This window comes from Augochlora pura, chromosome 9 (assembly GCF_028453695.1).
Source record: "Augochlora pura isolate Apur16 chromosome 9, APUR_v2.2.1, whole genome shotgun sequence".
In the NCBI taxonomy this organism is placed as follows: Eukaryota; Metazoa; Arthropoda; class Insecta; order Hymenoptera; family Halictidae; genus Augochlora; species Augochlora pura.
Window position 1 is genome coordinate 9,540,838 of NC_135780.1, and position 19,840 is coordinate 9,560,677.

The 19,840-nt window shown below is 40.8% G+C and overlaps 1 protein-coding gene across 1 annotated transcript in view; it reads left to right on the forward strand.

Annotated features, from left to right (window-relative positions):
* Pex1 (peroxisomal biogenesis factor 1) overlaps positions 1–13,597 on the forward strand; it is a 22,214-nt gene extending 8,617 nt beyond the window's left edge. The window contains exon 14 of the mRNA XM_078190705.1: positions 13,529–13,597. Within this exon, the coding sequence (XP_078046831.1) occupies positions 13,529–13,597 (69 nt within the window). The remainder of the gene's footprint in view (positions 1–13,528) is intronic.
* The last annotated feature ends 6,243 nt before the right edge of the window (positions 13,598–19,840 follow it).

The following is a 19,840-nucleotide window of genomic DNA, read 5'->3' on the forward strand; positions in this document are numbered from 1 at the left end:
CGACGGCCGGCGTCTCGATTCTTTCGTTACGCGCTCGAATTGTTTCACGAGATGGACGGAGATTGCTTTCGTCACGTTCGCCGCGTAGCTTAGATAATTATAGCGAACTTGTAATTAACCCTTTGCACTCGAAGCCGTTTTAACTGTAATTCGAAAATAACTTTTCTGACATACAGTAGCGGACAAAAATTTCAGACGAGAAGGAAAAAAGAAAGGAATTATTAATATTTTATAAATAACATAAGCTATCATGTTCTATTTTTAGTTACAATCGTCTACTCATTTATTTAAACAGTTACAAAAACTTTTATGTTCGGTTTTGAACTTATTAGTTAGAATATATAACAAAAAAGTAAATCTACGTTACATTTCCATTGACAAAAGTTTAAGACTACAAAATGATAGGAGAAAATAAACAGAAGAAAATGGTTTTTAATACAAATATTTAGTATTTCGTCCAAAATCCATTATTTTTTATAACCTCAGCACATCTTTTTGGCATTGAATCTATTAATTTTTCACATTTCTCTACTGTAATATTACAGTAAATATTACAGAAATATTGTCAATATTGTTGACTCAATAATGTTTACATTTAGCACACGAGCCTTCGAGAATTAGAAGGTCAAGCATTTGTCTTCGTTATCCCAAAATAAGAAACTGATTGGAAAGATAGTACTTGCATTACACGTGTATAATTGAAATTAAATTCGTCGTCTTAAATTTTTGACCGCTACTGTATATCATCCCAATTTTATATGACAAAATGTATTTTATGCAAATTCAATCTTGTAACTCGGGCAACAACAGTTATACTTTTAATAATTTTTTAAATCTAGTTTCTCATAATATAAAAATTATTTTGGGACGTGCTGTGACAATTTTAGCCTTAGAGTCGCCGCTGGAGTGCAAAGGGTTAACGCTTGTTGTTCGGCTGTAAATATTTGCGTCATTACGGAGTAACTAAATGTGTTAATATTATCGTATTTCGATAATGTTAGCGTTAAAGAATATTTATTTTATTTATTAACTTAACCCTTTGCACTCGAAGCCATTTCAACTACAAATCTAAAATAATTCTTCTAATAAGAAGAATTATAAAAATATAAATTAATAAAATAATTCTTCTAATAAGAAGAATTATTTAATAATATTGGAGCTTAGAGAGATATGATGCATAGATGATAAATTATTGATTGCTATTAATACTTTATACGCGCCATATTAATACTTTACCAAAAGTTTATTTATCAATTGTGTTATACTATATTTCAGAGAAGCTTCTTTGGAATACTAAATATCCTTGCTATGCATAAGAAGAACAAGTAATTCGCTGTCATATTTTAACAAAAATGAAATTAGTTCGATCCGATGGTTTCGTTTAACCATTTGCATTTCGTAGGCGCCGTTATCGCGCCATTTGCTATCAGCGCACTAATTCTATTGGCGTTGCTGTTGCGCCACTGATTATCCCCAGTAAAACCGCTAAATTTAAATTTCAAATTCCCACCCTAAAAACTCAAATTCCTTTTATCAGAAACTATATTAACGAAATAAATGAACTGTTATTATTAATTCAAGACCTTTTGTTTTTAGCAAAACAGAAGTTTAGTTCTAAGGTGTGTCAAAACAAAAATGTCTCGGAGTTGCTGCACTTTTAACCCTTTCCATTCGGAGCCATTTTAGCTGTAAATCTGAAATAATTTTTCTTTGAAATAGTTTTTAACAAAAGCAATTTTTATGCATAGAAAATTTATTCTTGACTCCTACCAACAGTTTTGCTACTTGATAATTGTTTAAATCTAAACCTTATTGTTCCTAAAGTTATTTTGCAACTTAGTCGAATAATTCTCGTGGTGCCTCAGAGTCGCCACTCGACTGCAAAGGGTTAAATATAAGAAGCATTCGGAGCGCAAAGGGTTAAGGGTTGCGCCTCACAAAATCGTAGCATCGACCGATGATTGAACGATAACCGTCGTCGAATAAATATGAGCGAAACGGCTGCCGGAGTCTTTCAGTCACCGTGTTCGCACGAGAGAAATCGCGCGACGCTAAAAGTGCTCTGCTTGGAGACCAAACGTTCTCCGCAAACACAAGGAGATTCCTGTTAGGGCGACCGGCCGATGGTACCCCCGCGAGTTTCTCTAATAAATTGCACTCGAGATGGTCGATCTCGCGGAAGTGTCACCGATAACTCCGGCCGCTGTCGGTTGAATCGAATGAAAAGAAAGCACCGATAACTCGATTATCAGGGACCCAGATAAATAGACGGCGTCGGCCACACACGACTCCCGGCACGAGAATGAGTGCCGCTCGCCCGTCGACCGATCAAATCGAAGGTCCGGATACCTGCAACGTACCAGAACTATCCTTCGACTGTTGTTTCTATTGTCACGGTCGTTTCGCCGCATTGTAACTTCGCTTGCCGATGAAATTCCATTCTCGCCTTGTCACCAGCTTCCTGGCGTTTTATGTTATTTTAGCGAGGAGCAACAGCGAATCGGCAAGCGAAATGCAAAACTGCGAGCATGCGAGAAGAATTTAACCCTTTGCACGAATTTAACCCTTCGAGCGGCGACGCTGTGGCGCCACTGAAATTCTTGTGGCACGTTGCAGAATTATTTTCAATACGTATCGCCAAAGCTTAACCCTTTGCAGTCGGAGCCACTTTAACGGGAAATCCAAAATATTTCTTCAGACCTACAATGTTTCCATTTTATGTAACCTGGAGCATTTTATACATTATAAAATTGAATTTTATGACTTACGTGACAGATAATAGCTCTTGACAATTTTTTAAATATTAGTAGATTTGATAAAGATTATTTTCAAACGTGGCATGACAATTTTTGGAGGCGCCTGAGAGTCGCCATACGACCGACAAAGGGTTAAATTTGAAAATTGTTAAAGGTGCAATTGTTGTATGAGTCGCGAGACTTATATGCATAAAATAAACATTGTTATATAAAATGGAAACACTGGAAGCCAGAAAAATTATTTTAGATTTGCAGATGAAATGGCTTCGAGTTCAAAGGGTTAATAGCGCCATATAATCGACATTCGGTTTACAAAGGGTTAAACTCCTCTGCTCGTCAATCGATGAAGATCACGAGCGTTCGCGGACTTATTTTTATTTAATATTTATTTAATAATACTTTTAGACAGGATTCTTTGAAAATACTCTTCGCAGAAAATTGTTTCTCTTATTAACCCATATATAATACTTTTATTAATAGACGGTGAATCTTTATGGGAAATGAAAATGTCTTACATTGAATTTAAGAAACAGAAGTGAAATAAAAATCAATTCTTTCTTCTAGTAATTCTATTAACTTTAAGACAGTGTAGCAATATAATTAAATTCCTCTGTGGACTATACAATTTTATATTTCAAATTTTCATTGTTGCTATAAATACAGAAAATCCACCGTTTAGTGATTAGGATCATTTAGCAATATTTTCAAACGCTATCTCTAAAAAATACGTTCCTGCAGACACGCGTGCTTCTTGCGAAATAAAATCCTTAAATAAATCCCCCCAAAAAACAAAACAAAAACAGCATTCTCTTTACAATTATCTTTAACAAATCCACAACATGTAAAAAGAATTTTAACCCTTTTTACTCAAAGCCATTTCAACTGCGAATCTAAAATAATATTACTGGCTTCCAGTGTTTCCATTTTATATAACAATATTTATTTAATGCCATATGAACTTTAGTCTTGCGACTCATACAACAGTTGCACCTTTAACAATATTTAAATTTAAGCTTTGGCGATATGTATGATAAATAATTCTGGAACGTGCTACAACAATTTTAACACGTTGATCGCCGCGACACTAATTTTTGACCAATCTTGAAAATTTATATTTATTGTAGTAGATTTGAATAAATTAAATTTGACTAGAATGTTTCGAATGCGAAAGAGTTACCACCCCTTATGATAAATATTAACTTTCTAGCTTCGCTTTAATTAATTAAATTGTTTTAACTGTGTGAGTATTTTAGTGGTCGATTGTCGGCAGTCAACGTGTCAATGGCGTCACAGCGTCGCCACTCGAGTGCAAAGGGTTAATATTTACTTATATACTTAAATATCAATAACAGGACATTAGAATATTATTCCGATTTTAAAGAACAGAACAACATCCATACTTAACCCTTTGTACTCGAGTGGCGACTCTGACGCACCACTCAGGTTTATCATATAATGTTCTACAAAATTGCTATACTATCAAATCTGTTTATTTTTACAAAACTGTTCAAAGTATAATTTTTATATAGACTCAATTTCGTAAGCATAAATTGCAGCGATAAGTCGTATAAAATATATAGATACTGTAGATCATCCAAGATAGTTTTAAATTTAGGGTTAAAATGGCGTCGAGTGCTAAGGGTTAATTGTTTATTAGAAGAAGATAATAGCTCTTAACAATTTTTTAAATATTAGTAGATTTGATAAAGATTAATTATTTATTGCTAGTAATATCCATCACGAACTCGTCAAAGTACGCCAAGGATTTAAAAAGATCGTCGATCATTTAACGAAAAGAACGATCGCGATCGAAAACGGATCCGGCCGCGTCTGCCGGGTTGAAAATCGCGCGGTCGACCCGGCGAACAATTAGAAGCCGAGAGAGCAGGTCCGTCGTCCGCGAGCCGGGATGACGGTGCGCGACGTCCGATCCTCGATCCTCGATCGTCGAACACACTTGCGGAGGGGTTCGAGGGCCGGAATAGGATAGGGCCGAAGCGTGAAGAGGCAGTTATTGTGGGCGCTGGCGCGCGTCATTTGATCGCGCACAGTGGAAGCCGAGGCCTGTGTGTGCACCATTTCCCTCCTGCCGGGCTTGTCGCCCGATCCACCCCCAGCGAACCCCCCCTTTCGGCGCCCACCACCGCCCCTCCGCTCGCCCTCGTCGGATCCTCGTTTCGCCGGCGCGACCGTCCCGGCACCCTCCCCGCCCGCCGCCGTCGTCGCCATCGAAGTTGCGCAATCCAGCCCGCAGGAAGGGTAGGTGGGCCAGCGAGAGGGTGGAATTTACCCCGCAGGCCGGCCAACCTAATGGAAACAAGAAATTGCGGCAAACAGCGTTACCCACGCCTCGACGCCCCGTAAATATCGCGACCAAGAGAGAGAGAGAGAGAGAGAGAGAGAGAGAGAGAGAGAGAGAGAGAGAGAGGACTATGACAGAGAGAAAGAGGGAGGACTAGGACAGAGTGAAAGAGAGAGTGAGAGAGGGTTAGCCAGCGTCGTCGAAACTGTTCGCCCTCTGTCCTTGTCAAAGGATCCTCCGAATCGGCTGGCCACCCGGGGGCGACTGCTCTCGGTCGCTGCGAGGGTGGCAACCGCCGTCAGACGTCTCCGTCGCGAACTTTACGCCCTGTTGTTCCGGGATGCTCGAGGACACTCCGTTCAACCCCCATACGCGGCCGATCGGCCGGCTGAATTGTTTTCGATGCTTTCGATCGTTTTATCCGACTGAGAAAGTACAAGAGAGTTGCAGGGTCTTGTTTCCTTTTGGAAGAGGGCTGCGGATGAATCTTTGTGGTCTTAACAGTTTAGCGATCGGTCATCCGGCTGTCATCAGGCATTTGTCGATTTGACAATCCGGCATTTGTCATTGCAGAGTAACTGGATCTATTTGTTTTATTCATGTCAAAATTTATGTCATTCGGCTGCAAACATTTATGTCATCACAGAGTAATTGAATCTATTTGTTTTATTCATTGCAGAAGGTACGTCTAATATTTGAAAGATTATGTAATAGTATGAGGACTTGTAGTAGTACCTTTACTTCAATGATAATCCAATAATAGATAATAATAGGTAACAAATTATTGGCTGCTATGACAAGCGATTTGCAGGCTATAATTCGGGAGAGGAAGGCGATTTATAGGTTACCGGTCGATAAAGTGTTACTCTAACTCTAAGGCACTATTGAAATTGCTCTATCACGTTTTAAAATCATTTTTATAACAACAAAGTTTAGTTTTGGAAATATCATTGAAAAGTGAAATTGTTGACACTGGTTACAACAATTAATTACGTACGTGTAAAATTCACTTAGTTATATAAAATGGGAATACTGTAATTTTGAAGAATTATTTTAGATTTACAGTTAATACGGTTTTGAGCGCAAAGGGTTAATTAGAGTTGACTCTTTAGGAGAGACGATTTTACAGAGACGCGTGTGATTTGGAAAATTATATTGGGTTACGGAGTATTATCTGCAACAATAATGTTCACAAAAATAGTTTAGAAAACTAGATTTTGAAAAAGAGAGAGAGAGAGAGAGAGAGGTGCGTATAAGATGCCACCCCCTACAGAACCACTTCCAAAAACTCCGCGATCGTAAAAATAAAACGCCATTTTATATTTCTTCGATAAATACACAAAGTCCACATTGCACCGATAACAACGAGCGCGCGATACCTAGAACAATGAGGACATTGCAACGAATTCAAGGGTTCCGTTGTACAATCCGAAACCCTTCAGAACAGTCGAACAATAAAAAAGAACAACAAATCCCGCCAGGCGGAAGGGTCGCGCAGCGATTGGAATTTCCGCTTGCAAACGTCACGCCGCGATTTCTTTTGCGCGGCTCGCGCGCGCGCGCGATCGCTTTTTCGCCGGCCAGCTCGCGCTGCATAATTAACATTGTATCGTTGACAACGTTTACAAAAGGTTTCGGGTGCTCGTTCCGGATCGGAACAATCTGGCGCGAACACCGCGCCGGGATATCGCATTCAGCTGAACGGCCGTATAATCCAAACAACGGCAACGCCGGGCGACAACGGGCTACCCCATTAAAACGTTCGAGCGAGAAAAGCGGAGAGAAAGGGACGACAGAGGAGGAGGAGGAGGAGGAGAGGGGGTTAAAGGCGGCCGCGGATAAAGTGATTCGCGGCAATTAATCCGCCCTGTAAATGATAGCGTTTCCATTTACGGCGAGGCGCCTCCGACTATCATCCTGCCACGCCGGCCCGTCTACCAGAGAATAATAATCTATCTTAAATAACCCGCGGGGTGTTCGAGCTGAACGAGCCTTCCATCGAGCCCAGAGCTCCGCTGCGAGATGCTCCGCCGGAAGTAAATGGTAAAGTAATCTCGGCACGGGTATTAAATTACTCGAGGCTAACCGAGGACCCAGATTTAAAAACAGAAATTATGCTTGTATTAGTTTGTACGAACCGGTCCTCGTCCCTTCTATCCTTTCTGGGCTAGCAGAAACGGTGGAGCACAAACAGCAATTTTCAATAACGAGAGTCTTGTTACAGATTTCGCGAAAATGTCGCGTTAATGTTCATATCCTTGGTTGCCTCGATTTTTATTTATTGCACTTCTGCGAGGTTGGTATTTTTGTATAATGTAATGGAAGCATAGGTTATAAGAAATATGGAGAAATATCTTAATGAATTGAGTCTCGTTTGAAAAATTTATAATATAGAAATTTGTAGTATTTTACAATTGCCGACCAATTTGGTGCATGGTAGGGGTTAATGGTAATATTAGAACAACTGAGAAAGGATACATTTGTCTTCCAAAATTAGCAAGATATATTTATCAAAATGTTCTTCTATTTTTATTAGAAAATATAGCTAAATATAATATAAATAAATAAAATAATTATATCAAAAATTGGGGAATATAGAACCTGAAGTCATTAACTTTTTATTCTAGGTACTTTTTTTTTTTAAATAGTATTTTACGTCGCATCAACTACACTTGCGGTTATTAGCGACGACTTTTAATTCGGGATATTAGAGTTTACTGTATAGGCTTGAATTTAGGTATTTTCATCTCTTAAATTTTACAGACACTCATGAAAGTGAGACTGCAGAAGAAAATACACCCGAAGCCATGTTCCAGTCGCAGCCTTTTTAGCAATCTTTGTTACCTTTTCTATTGTCTACAGCGCGTTCTACGCATTTGTACACGTTTACCGAATAAAACCGTTCGCCACCGTCTGGAAATAAAATCCGTCAACAGATTTCGATTCGACGCTGTAAAGAGAATTACCTTAAAAATAAATTGCGAAGACCCCCGCGGCGAGGAAATATCGCCGGCGTCAGGTATTACGTGTCGCGCAATCGGTTAAAATATGGAAAACACGTGTGAACGTGCCAGCATAAATATGCCCGCGCGCAAGAATGGCATTACACCAATCGACGAGCCGAACGCGCATACGCTCTCGTAATGGGCTAAAAGCTTTACAAAGCGCGCGAATAGGCAGGTGAAGGGTGTGTGTGTGCGGGAGGGTAAGGTTTTGTCGCGCGGCGGAGCTTCGCTTTCGCGACAAATCCCTCCTTTGTTGGCCCCGGCGCGGGAAATAGAAGAGCGGAGAGAAGAGGAGCCGCGAACGCGCTGCATTATATTTTACCTCGGCTGCATATCCATTGGTGCATGGATTCCTGAGCTTCTATCGGGGACGGTTGCCGCGTGAAAAATAATTTGCGCCCCGCGACGCGTCGCCTACCGCAAGACGTGCACACCTCTTCCACTTATTCCGGATCTTCGCCGCGAGTTCTCCGAACGTGGACATTATTATAGACCACTGACGTTCTTGCAAACCAAAATTGGTGTGGATTTAGTAATTGGAGCTGACGGGTTGTTTTGATAAAAAATAAATGCAAAAAATTGATCAAGAGAAAGCTTATTCGGAATAATGCGCTTGCAGCAGAATTGTGCAAATTAATTTTTAATGGTAAGACAACCGAGAGAATTTAAGAATATTATTCTCAATCGAATCGTCAACAATAAACGTAATAATTGTTAATAATAAAAGATTGATAGGCAAGCGGATAATTCTTAGTTGATAATACAGTGTCAAACAAACACACAATGATTCGATTTTAATCCCTGCTTTTTCGACATTCAATCTTAAAGAAGACATATTTTAGATTCCTACGTTTTCAACCTCTTACCATGCCATTTTCTTTACTGTCATAATAATCAGACCGCTTTCGATCGCAATAATTTCTTAGAAGAGAAATAAACTTTATATTCATTGTGTATTTATATCTACTATAATAAAATTCGAAGAGAATAGAATTCGAGTATAGAGAGAATAGAATTCGATTATGACTTAAAGAAATGATTAGATTATTATTAGGAATTTTCACCACGTGTCTGACTCGTCAGGCAAGGGGTTAATGATTGGCAGAGTCCTCGACATACGAAATGGAGACCGTATCAGGGACGCGGGTTAAATTATAAGCAATAAGCCACTTCATAAGCAGTTAAGCTTTACGACGTCTTCCACACGGCTCGCCACACAGATTCGTATAAAAATATCCATCGTCTCGACAAAAATTGTCAGTGATAGACTCCGCGAGGTTTTCGGCTGGCATTCGGGCCGTTTGCATATTTATTGCCCTGTTACCAAAAGTGGATCGTCGCAGCAAACGATAATGATCACGAGTCCGCCCGGGGTTTATGTATTTGTCGAGCGATTTAGTTGGATTAGTTTCTTTCCCGCCGATGTCAGGTGTCAATTCACTTATTTATATTGATATAAAATATATGTTGACTGTTTGCTGGATTTCTAAATATTCTAAATATTATATATATTATATTATAAATATTATAAAAATACTATATTGCCTATTTGCCGTTGCTGTTACCTTTGGGATCAATTAGAGTGGCGCCTGAGTAACTTGCGCCAACTTTCAGACGCGAATCCACGGCATACAGGCCAATTTTCGAGAACTATGTCACCATTTGCGATCTTAGAATTATTTAAGAAATTAAAGTAGGTGTATACGATAGTAAAATTAAATTTTATCACGTACGTGAATATGTAAGATCGGCTCGATTCAGGGGTAAATAACATTAATTATAAAATGATTCATGGACCCACAGATTTAACCCTCTTATTACCGGCTAGAAGAGTCTGTATCTGAGCGAAATATTTAAAAATCGTTTGACGAAGTTTGATAAAGTTTCGGGAAGAAATTGCAAGAATTTTGAAAAGATTGATAAATAACAAATTCAAAAAGGGAGAAGAAATAAGAAATGAAATTGTTGTTTAATAAAAATAATTAAGAAAACTATCTAGTCAACAAGAGCCAACAACGATATATCGTTGTTCGGTGCCAAGAGGGTTAATATTAATTTGAGTTAGAATTTTAATTTTATAATTGCTGAGTTTATGAAGATCGTTTCACAGAGAATGATTGAATTTTCTTAACAAAAATATATGCTACAATAAAAATAGTGAAATGTCCAAATAAATTCAGTCTTGTCATTTTTATAGGATAACGTGCAGTTGCTTTAAATAGGGGAACATTTTCTTAAAAATTAAAACTAATTAGTACCTGACCCAGTAAGCTTAATTACATTAAAAAAACAAGCCAAATTCTCCACCAGCCTAACAGCCGCAATGACCGTGTCACGAAGAGACGGACAGCACAGAAGAGCGAAAAGCTGGAAAAATACCGAGACGGTGTCGGATCGTATAGAATCGAATCCTCCCCCCGAGGAAAATGGAATCCAGCCTGCCAGCAGTGGGTAGGGGGTTTATGCACGGGGCCAAGGGAAGCCAAGCCGGAAGTGTCTCGCAGAACAGTGGCTCGATTTTTCGGGCGGTCGGAAGAAGAAATTGTCGGCGCTGGGGGGCCCCGAGAGGTGGCCGCGCGATAAGCCGGGTCTGCTGAGAATCGCCGAAAGGAAATAAAATCAATTCGGTCGCTCGGCCAGTGACAGTGTGGCCGGGGGAGGGGGGGGGGGGGGGGGGGGCGGGAAGGGGGGAGATAAAGGGGGAGAAAGAGAAGGAGGGGGGGGGGGGGTGTGTGGGGGGTTGGGGGGCGGGAGGACTCGTATCTGACGTCGTGGAACCGGAAAGCGCGAGGAGGGCAGCGAACAGGAGGGGGGGGGGGGTGGATCGGGAGGAGGCGGTTGGAACCGAGAAAGAATGTGTGTACGGGTTTGCTGCATCGGAGGGCACTTTCGAAATATCAATTTGAAACAGCCGCGGGTATAGGTATGCGTCATACTTTCCACCGGCCATTATGGCCGGCTTTCCATTTTTATTTATATTTACCGCCGCAGCCGCGGAGAGCCCGCAAGCCCCGTGTGCTAGCCCCCGATTATATATCCGTCGCTCTCGGGTCACCGAGGTGACAACGCGTGGAAACGAGAGGGAAACGACAGGGAACCCCGGCCGCCGAAGAGGGTCGCTGATTGCCGGAGCCAGAAAAGGAACGGCGGCGCTCTCTGCCGCCCGCTCTAACCCCCTCCCTCCCCACCGGTCTTCCTCCCCTTCTTCCATGATATTTTACGACATTTTGTTTCCAATCCGCGGGAGAAAGTGTCGGGGCATCACCGGCGCGCCGGGGGGGCCTTATTCGACTTTTATGGCGTTAAATCGTGATGGAGTGTCCCCGGAATGGCACTTTCTGCCGACCTTATTTTTCCTCTTTCTACGGATCCCGCGGACCGGCTGCCGAAATCGCGCGCCATTCTTCTTCGTGTCTAGGAACACGGCAATCGGGTTTAACGTCGTTGATTTTACCTCTTCTTTTTTTCTCCGGGCGTTGCTGTTCCCTGTTCAGGCGACCCGTGTAGTTTGAATCGAACGGTGGCGAGCTGAAGATGTTAACACGTTAAATACTGTCGGTGATTGTGTTAGGGTGACATCGAACTTTTTGTTTAAATTGCAGGGGAATTAAGATATTATTCGCTACGATATCTTTGAATTTTATAGTTTTGGTTTCATTCATTTAATCACCTAGGGTTTTTAGAGGAGGGTTTGACAGATTGTAAACGTTACGCTTGGATTTGTCTAAGAATATTTACTGAAGTACTTAATATTTTACTTCATATTTTATTTAGTATTTTACTTAGTAGTTTATTTAGTATATTCGAAAATTACTAAGTACAATGCTATATAAAATATTAAGTAAGATACTAAATAAAATATTGAGTAAAATACTAAATAAAATATTAAGTAAAATACTAAATAAAATATTAAGTAATATTCCAAATAAAATATTAAGTAAGGTAAATAAAATATTAAGTAATATACCAAATAAAATATTAAGTAAGGTAAATATTAAATAAAATTTGCATCCAATTTATATTTGTTTCACAACTAACACAAACAATCTCCACTCCCCTATAAAAAGATCCACTATCCACCTATAATTCCAACAAGACCACAACAGGCCCTTAAACATCAAAATACAAGGAGATATTAAATAAAAGCGGCACGAAAATGTTTGCCAGTTTCGCGAGATTCGGTCGCGATGTTACCCGGTAACAAATTACGTTTTTAAAAGAGCCTCCTTCAGGACGCGGCCGGGCGCAGTTTATCTCCATTCGTTCCCGGCACTTTTGCCGACCAGCGGCGACCGCTTTTCGGGCACGTCAGCCACCCGGGAACTAGTAAAATACTAGGCGGGGCAACATTTCACGGACGGATCTCCATGACCCGGCTGCGGCCGATACGATCGTCGCATTTCCCGTGGACGCTCATATATAAGGCAAACTTATGCCGAGCGTAAATTCCCTGGTATTGGCCGCGGCTATCTTATCACGGCTACGCTTTTCCAAGGCGCCGATAGACCATGCCCAGACATTATGCGAAATTGAAAAACCGAAAGCGGCCAGCGGCCGGCAGCACCCCCGACCGGCTTCCGGTCAAGATCAGCAGGGGTTGGCGCTCGTGGGATCGACGTCGGTCGATTGATGGAGGTACGGCCGAAAAGTTCGTGTTATTAAATGTGCCCATAATTATGAAAGTCGTCTAAGTCAAAATTTAAAGAAAATGAGTTTACCAGTTATTCTACACCACATTATTTTAAACTAAATTTATTCAATGTAATTTTTACGATATCGTCTAAAATGAACCGTTAGATGGTGGTTGTACTTTCAACATTATATGGAATTCATTTCGTGTTAATTATGAAAGTGGTCCAAGTGAAAAATTTAAAGAAATTATATAAACATAACTTGTAAACGGTGCGTGTTTCTCTTTCACGCGTTTCGGAACTAAATAATAAGCACCACCACTGAACCAGTATCGAAAGAAAAACATAAAGATATTATGTGTTTACTACCATACGTTCCTCCAGTTTTTCAGGAACATTTTAAAAAACTTAAAAACTCGAAATGATAAAAATGCTTTACTTTTTGAGAATCATTAATAAATGTGCATGAATCATTTCATTAAAGTTATTGTTTCAAATAAAACTCGTAGTTCTTTGTTGCTTTAAGTCATCTATAATCCATTTAGTTAATTTTGAAAATCGTCCAAGTCAATTCAAACTTCAAAAACAACATTTTCGTATGAAATTCACACAAAATTTCATATTCTTAATAAATTTCCATTATTCAAGACTAATAAAATTCTAAATAAAAAGATCGCATAATGTAAAAATATATTTTAATTTATGCAAATGCAATTCATTAAATATCTCGAAACAAGAAATATATGACTTAGATCACTTTCATAATTATGGGCACAAATGACTTCGAACACTATCTTAATTCGCTTGGTTCATTTAGTGGTATATGGTGTTCAGTTACTGGTACAGGATGTTAATTTATTGGTACAGGATGTTCAGTTACTGGTACACGACCTTCACACGTGAGTCACGCTAACCCTACCGAACGCTGAATGTAAACGACGTGTAATTATTTATAAATAGACTGTGGATCTTCGAAGAAATGGAAATTCTATAGAAATAAAATATTTCTACTAATAATACTTATAAGTTGAAAATAAAGTAATTAAACTCTTCTTACGTCCTCACAATTTCATAGTTACCGCAGTCTATTTATAATAAGAAGGTAAAATTTATTTAAACCACCACGCCACTTTTATTAGAATGAACATTAGACTTAAAACATTTATTTAACTGTGTTCTCTGTAAGTCTTTACAAGTCTAACAATATTTTTACAATAAATATGATATCGGTTACTTTGATCGTTATCGTAGGCTCTTAATATTAACTTTTCGCTGTCGAAATATATACCCTACTACAGTAAGGTAAATATCGAACAATAATGCAAGAATGTAAAAGTGTAGAGTCTTACAAAAATGTTCACAATAAAAAAATTTGTCGAAACAACATGATTTGAATTAACCCCTTACCGTACTTTGATGAGTCCGACTCGTGATGGAAATTAGTCGTAATAAATTATTAAGTATGAATATTATTCCGTTCTTCAAAATCGGAATAAAATTCCCATCCCTTGTTATCAATATTTAAACATTTAAGTATATTCAGGCATGGAATAAACATTGATGTTTTGTCTCTTTTAAGAAATTATACTAATTAAAGAATTCTTAATCGCAGTATCTATGAAGAAAATGGTACGTGAAGGGGTTAACGAAATAAGAACACCCCAAAATGTTAAATCGAAATTGCCTTTTCGATTTGAACAATTCGTTTCTAATCTAGTTCTCGGATGCAATTATTATACCGCAAGAAAATATCAATTTCAGCTGACAGTTACACAGTCTATACTCCTTGTGTATTTCCCTCGCCCCTCGTATTTATCCCGGTTTTTGGAAGAAAGCAACGCGATTGCCAGCTACCTCCGAAGTCGACATGCCTGCGCATTAAACTGCGAGTCGGGTGGGATCATGAAAACCCTTGGATTGCCTGCGCCGCGGCCTGAAACAACAATAACCCCATTCAACGCGGTGGCATTTGACAGTGGGGTCGGAAACAATGAAACAATCAACCCGCGCCGACTAGCGGCCCCCCTCCGCCCACCCCCCATCCCGGTTCGGAGGCGGTGAGAAGAGACCGGAAGTCAACAGTGCCGGACAATGGCGAACGGGCGGCCGTCTGACTGCCGTTCCTAATTAACCAAGTTCACCAACTTCGGCCGGACTTGACGACCCTTAATGCATAATTATACCTGGTGTTTCTAACCGGCGCGGTATCAAGATACGGTTTCCACGGCCTCGTTTCCGCCGGTCTCCGCCAATGATCGCCCTTGTTACCCAGTTTCCAGACGAATACCTTACGACGACCCACTTCTGCCTATTGATTCGCCTTGACACGTGTAATCCGACGGTGTCTGGCGGCTAATTAATGTTATCCGGTGGTTACCGGAATTTATTTTTACGAAACGAACGGGTGGCTGGATTTTTTGCCTTCGTTGACCGCACACAGTATACATATATGTAGTGTAATGTTAGGTATGGGAATATAGTGTGGTTTGTTAAACCTTTTTATTGATGACGAAAGTGCTGTGCATCTCTTTTCAATTTAAATATAATTTTATTCATCTGTTATTAATGTGTAATAAAGTAAATGTGGACACTCGGTGAACTTTAATTTTGTTACGAGAAAATAATACTACAAGAATTAATGCCAAATTCAACGAAATGAAAGCTGTCTTTTAACATACATAACGTGCGAATAGGATCGTTGATTATTTTAATACGTTCTTCATCTTAATTCCTATCAAATAAAATCACTGATTAATTACAATTATTCAAAAACAGGCGCTAAAAAATTCTACTATATCTAAAAATCTAGTTTAAGAATAACAATTGTTCTATTTTGTTAGATGTGTTAGTATAAGAAATTCGAAGTCGAATATTTGCTTTTTCCTTTCATCAATTCTTAAATAGGCGAATCTTTCCGAATTTTCTTTCATTGTATTTTACATCCGGACGATCGAGGACTACAAAGATTCCACTTCCACCCCCCGAGATAGTCGTTAATTCGAAAGAATAGAAACGAAGTCCCGTAACGAGCGCGAAAAACGAAGGCTAAGACAGAGCGGTGCCCGATCACGCGACACCGGTCGCCATTAACAAACTTCTCGCCCACCCTCTTTCTCGTGCTCCTCCGATGCAACCCTCACCCCCACCCCCCCCCACCCGTTTCACTGCATTTTATTATTTGCATAATCGGATCTGGGACGGCGATAGCGCCGGTGATTTCGGGTTTGTCTACGGTAACGCAGTTGTCGGCCCCGACAATGCCAGCCCTGAATGCCTCATTGTCTGGCAGGACCGACGCCCACTCAAAACTTCCACTCGCGCCATCGTCGCCCGTCATTTTCCGCAATCAAACGATTCGCGCGCCAAGCTCCGGTCCACCCCCTCGCCCCACCCCCCCTCTCGGGCCCGGCCCGGCTGCGCCTACAAAAGCGCTTATATAATTACGCACCGACGCAATTAACATGTCTAGCGACGAGCCGTCTTCTTTTCCTCGCCCTCTCTCTCTCTTCATCCCCCTCGAGGAGACGAGTGTGCCCGCAGGGGTGAAAGAAGGGTGTTGCTGGGAACACTGTTCTTTCGCAGGGTATAGTTACCTGATTGTCTTGAAAAAGTTTCTGCTAGCGGCGTTTACTTTATTTGCTATAGCATTCCTCTTGGACGATACGAATTAGTTTGATTTCAAATCATGTTCCCTCGGGGGTACATCAAATGCCTGGGGGTGATTACAAATTTACCGCTTTAGCGGGCGCAAAGAAATATAATCCTCTTAAACGATTCTAACACATTTTTATTTTATATGGAAATATTAAACACCCTATACCAAAATAGTCAGTTGAGTTTAATTATTTTATTTCTCGTTGAGTTTAATTCGAGAAATTATTCCAAAATACACGCTACTCAACTGATATTTAAATTTTATTTCCTCGAAAAACAAACCTTAATCGCCGTGTCTCATGAACCAGTTTGTACCATAAATGATGAAACACCCTGTACAGAGGTCCGAGTCTTAACGCGGCCCGCTACGCTTAAAACCCCGAAGAGCGCGGAGGAACGAGCGGAAGCGACGAAGAACCGTGGCGGAGCGAGTCGCGTACCGCGCGGGCGGGTGTTCCGATTCGAAAGTGATTACATTTGACTTGGATTCGTGCCTCCTTACCCAAAAGGCAGTCTCCGCTGGTACAGAGCCTCAGCAACGAGGACATTCTTCCCCGACAATACCTGCCACAATCGAGCGAGCAGCACTTCCGCGCATACTAATGGAGAGCGCGCCTAGGACTCCTTTGGCCAGCCAGCGCGCAGTCGACGCCACCCACCCACCCACCCCCCGCCCTCGCTTCTGCACCCCTCTCTTTGTGCCGAACCGGGGAAAACTTCTCGCGCCACCGAAGACGCGTTCCTCCCTTTTCGAGGACGGAATCGCTGTAACCCGATGGATTTTTCCGAGGGACTTCCAACGGCGGACCCGACCGCGGACTCATCTCGCAAATGGGGCTAAGCGTAACGCTTGTGGGAAAAGCCGGGAGCTGCATCTATCATTTTTCTGCGAATTCGGATAGCGCGGGATCTTTCGAGAATTCGCCCTAGAGGGGTCCCAATGGGTTTAAGGGGAGGGAAGAAGTGCCCGCGGCTATGTGGAAATAATTATTAGCAGTTTGAGAACCGTTTTCAAATTATAATCTGCTTGGTAGTTTGAGAATGAAAATGGCAGAGAAATATGTATAGAAAGGATATAAGTTTGGCAACCCTTCGTTGAATCAAAATGGCCTATATTTGTTTCGGTAAGAGTGAAATTATCGACTAATTTAGTATATATCCTTTGGAAGTGAGATATCAATTTCCAATAAAGGAAACAACGTTCTATAATGTTTAAATTATATTTTTAAATTTTTTGGTGTCAATAGCATTTTTATAAAACGTTCATAAAAATCCCCAATCAAATGATAGCTTATGTAACGTTACTCAACCCCTTGAAATACGATTTCTGTCACAACTACATAGATCAACATTTGTAACTAATTTAATTCATAGTAAAATACATATTAAATATATATGTCGAATTTCGACATAGATTTAAGACATCAATAACATCCATAATTAGTATACCATATTCCACAGCTTCGTAATCAGTCTGACACGATGTCACAGCGCGATAGTTTAATCATCGCGTGATTTTTCAATGGAAGAGAGTCACTTCTTTATCGATTCTATTAGGATCGAGAGGAATAGTTTTGAAAAATGCCCGGTGCCGGGTTGAAAGGAGCCGCCGAGGAGCGTCGCCGAGAAGAATTATAGAATCGTCCCGAGATTCGCCCGTGTGCACGGAGACGTTTCTGGCTCTCCATTCTGCTGTTATCTCGCCGCGAAGAAAGCGTGATTGCCTTTATGGGGGAAGAAAGGGTCCTTCGCGGTGGCGATAATGTCCTCGCAGCCGGCGAAGGAGGCGTCGCTATCAGAAATAAAACACGACGCGACGGAGGGGTTGCTCGAGGGTCCAAGGGGAGTGGATCGTGTTCTCGTGGCTTTCCTCCCCGCCCCCTCCACCTCCCTCCCCTCTACGTTCTCGTTCCAGAAGATTTTCCTCGGCGACGATTCCTCTCCACATATACCCTCCGATTAGTCCTTGCGAGCTCTCGTAGGTGTCTTCACGGATATATACTCGACCCTATATCGGCTTCTTTTTAGGGTTCCGTGTCAAGGACCTGCCGGCGAACCTATTTTCCATGGGACGGGTCGCGAATTGATTCGACCGCCGTATGAATAATTCACGATGTTTTACCGGTTACGATGGAATGTTCCTGCGAATTGCGGACAGTCGTAGCGCAACAGACTTCGAGGATTAATCCTTGTCAATTCGGTGACTTTTAACCCCTTGCATTATAATAAAGAGTCAGACTCGTGGCAAAGATACTAAATATGAATATTATTAATTTCTTTTAAATCGAAATCAAATTTAATCTTTTTGTTATCTACGTTTAAAAATGAAAGTTGACAAGAATAACTGATGAAAGAAAAATTGTTTGGTCCTATTAACGAAAATATTAAGCACGAGTAACTGCTCGTCCGCGCAGTATGAAAGGAGTCCTAGGGCAAGGGGTTAATCGGCGTACTCGCAGAAACAACGCAATAAGTGAATCATATTAATGCAATATAAGCTTCTCACATTCAATCAAGATAAGATCTGCAAATGACGTAAAGAGTTCATTATGAAAGTACGATTCTAGTTATTCTTGGAAAGATTATTAGTTAAATTTGAAGTTATTCTTGAATTTAATCTCGAAGATATTTAAAGATATTCAATCCTGAATTAAATATTCCCAGTGACTCGAAGCATCCTCCTCTTAAATTAGAATTTTAAAATATGATACAACTAAAGCTGAAACTACGAATTTTATGTTATGAACCTAAAAGACACTGAACTATTTTCTTAATAATAGTAATGAGTAGAACTTTCACGCATTCATTCAATGAAAAATTATGTCTACGTTTTCTAATTTATTCCTTCGAAGAGCTGTTGGAAATAAAATTAACAAGGGCTTGTCGATTAAGTTTCAATTTATTTACAAACGTCGCGTTATATTACAGCAATAATTAACAATAATTACGTGCGTGACGTGTCGGTGAGAGAAGGGGGCTTTTTGGCGGTAACGCAGCAGCGCGTTGCCAGAGTAAAATTGTGAAACTCGACGGATTATACGGTCTCTACTATCTTCGTTTTCGTTCATTACGGCAACACGGAACGATGGCCGAGGAACTTACGTGAATAACTGGGTGATGATACGTGCTTATCTATCCTTTATAGATACGCTTTACATTATAGCTTAACGCGTGCGTTTCCCGTTGGCATGATCGCGCAACGTGTCACGGTACGCGCGCCGATTTCCTACGATCGTTACGATTTAGTATACATTTTTCTCCCTCTCTCTCTCTCTTTCTCTCTCCTCTCTTTCTCGCTCTCTGTATCTCTCTCTCTTGCTATGGGCAAAAGTGTCCGCGGGAAATTAGTCTCCATTCTGGTCTGCTGACAGCACACGTCGGTTTTTGTGTCGCCGGTGTTGAATTTTCGGGCGAAAATGCGGGGGAGGGGAACGGACGGGCACACACGCAGCAGCGGCGGCAGCCCGTCGGCGCGACATTTCGGAAACGCGG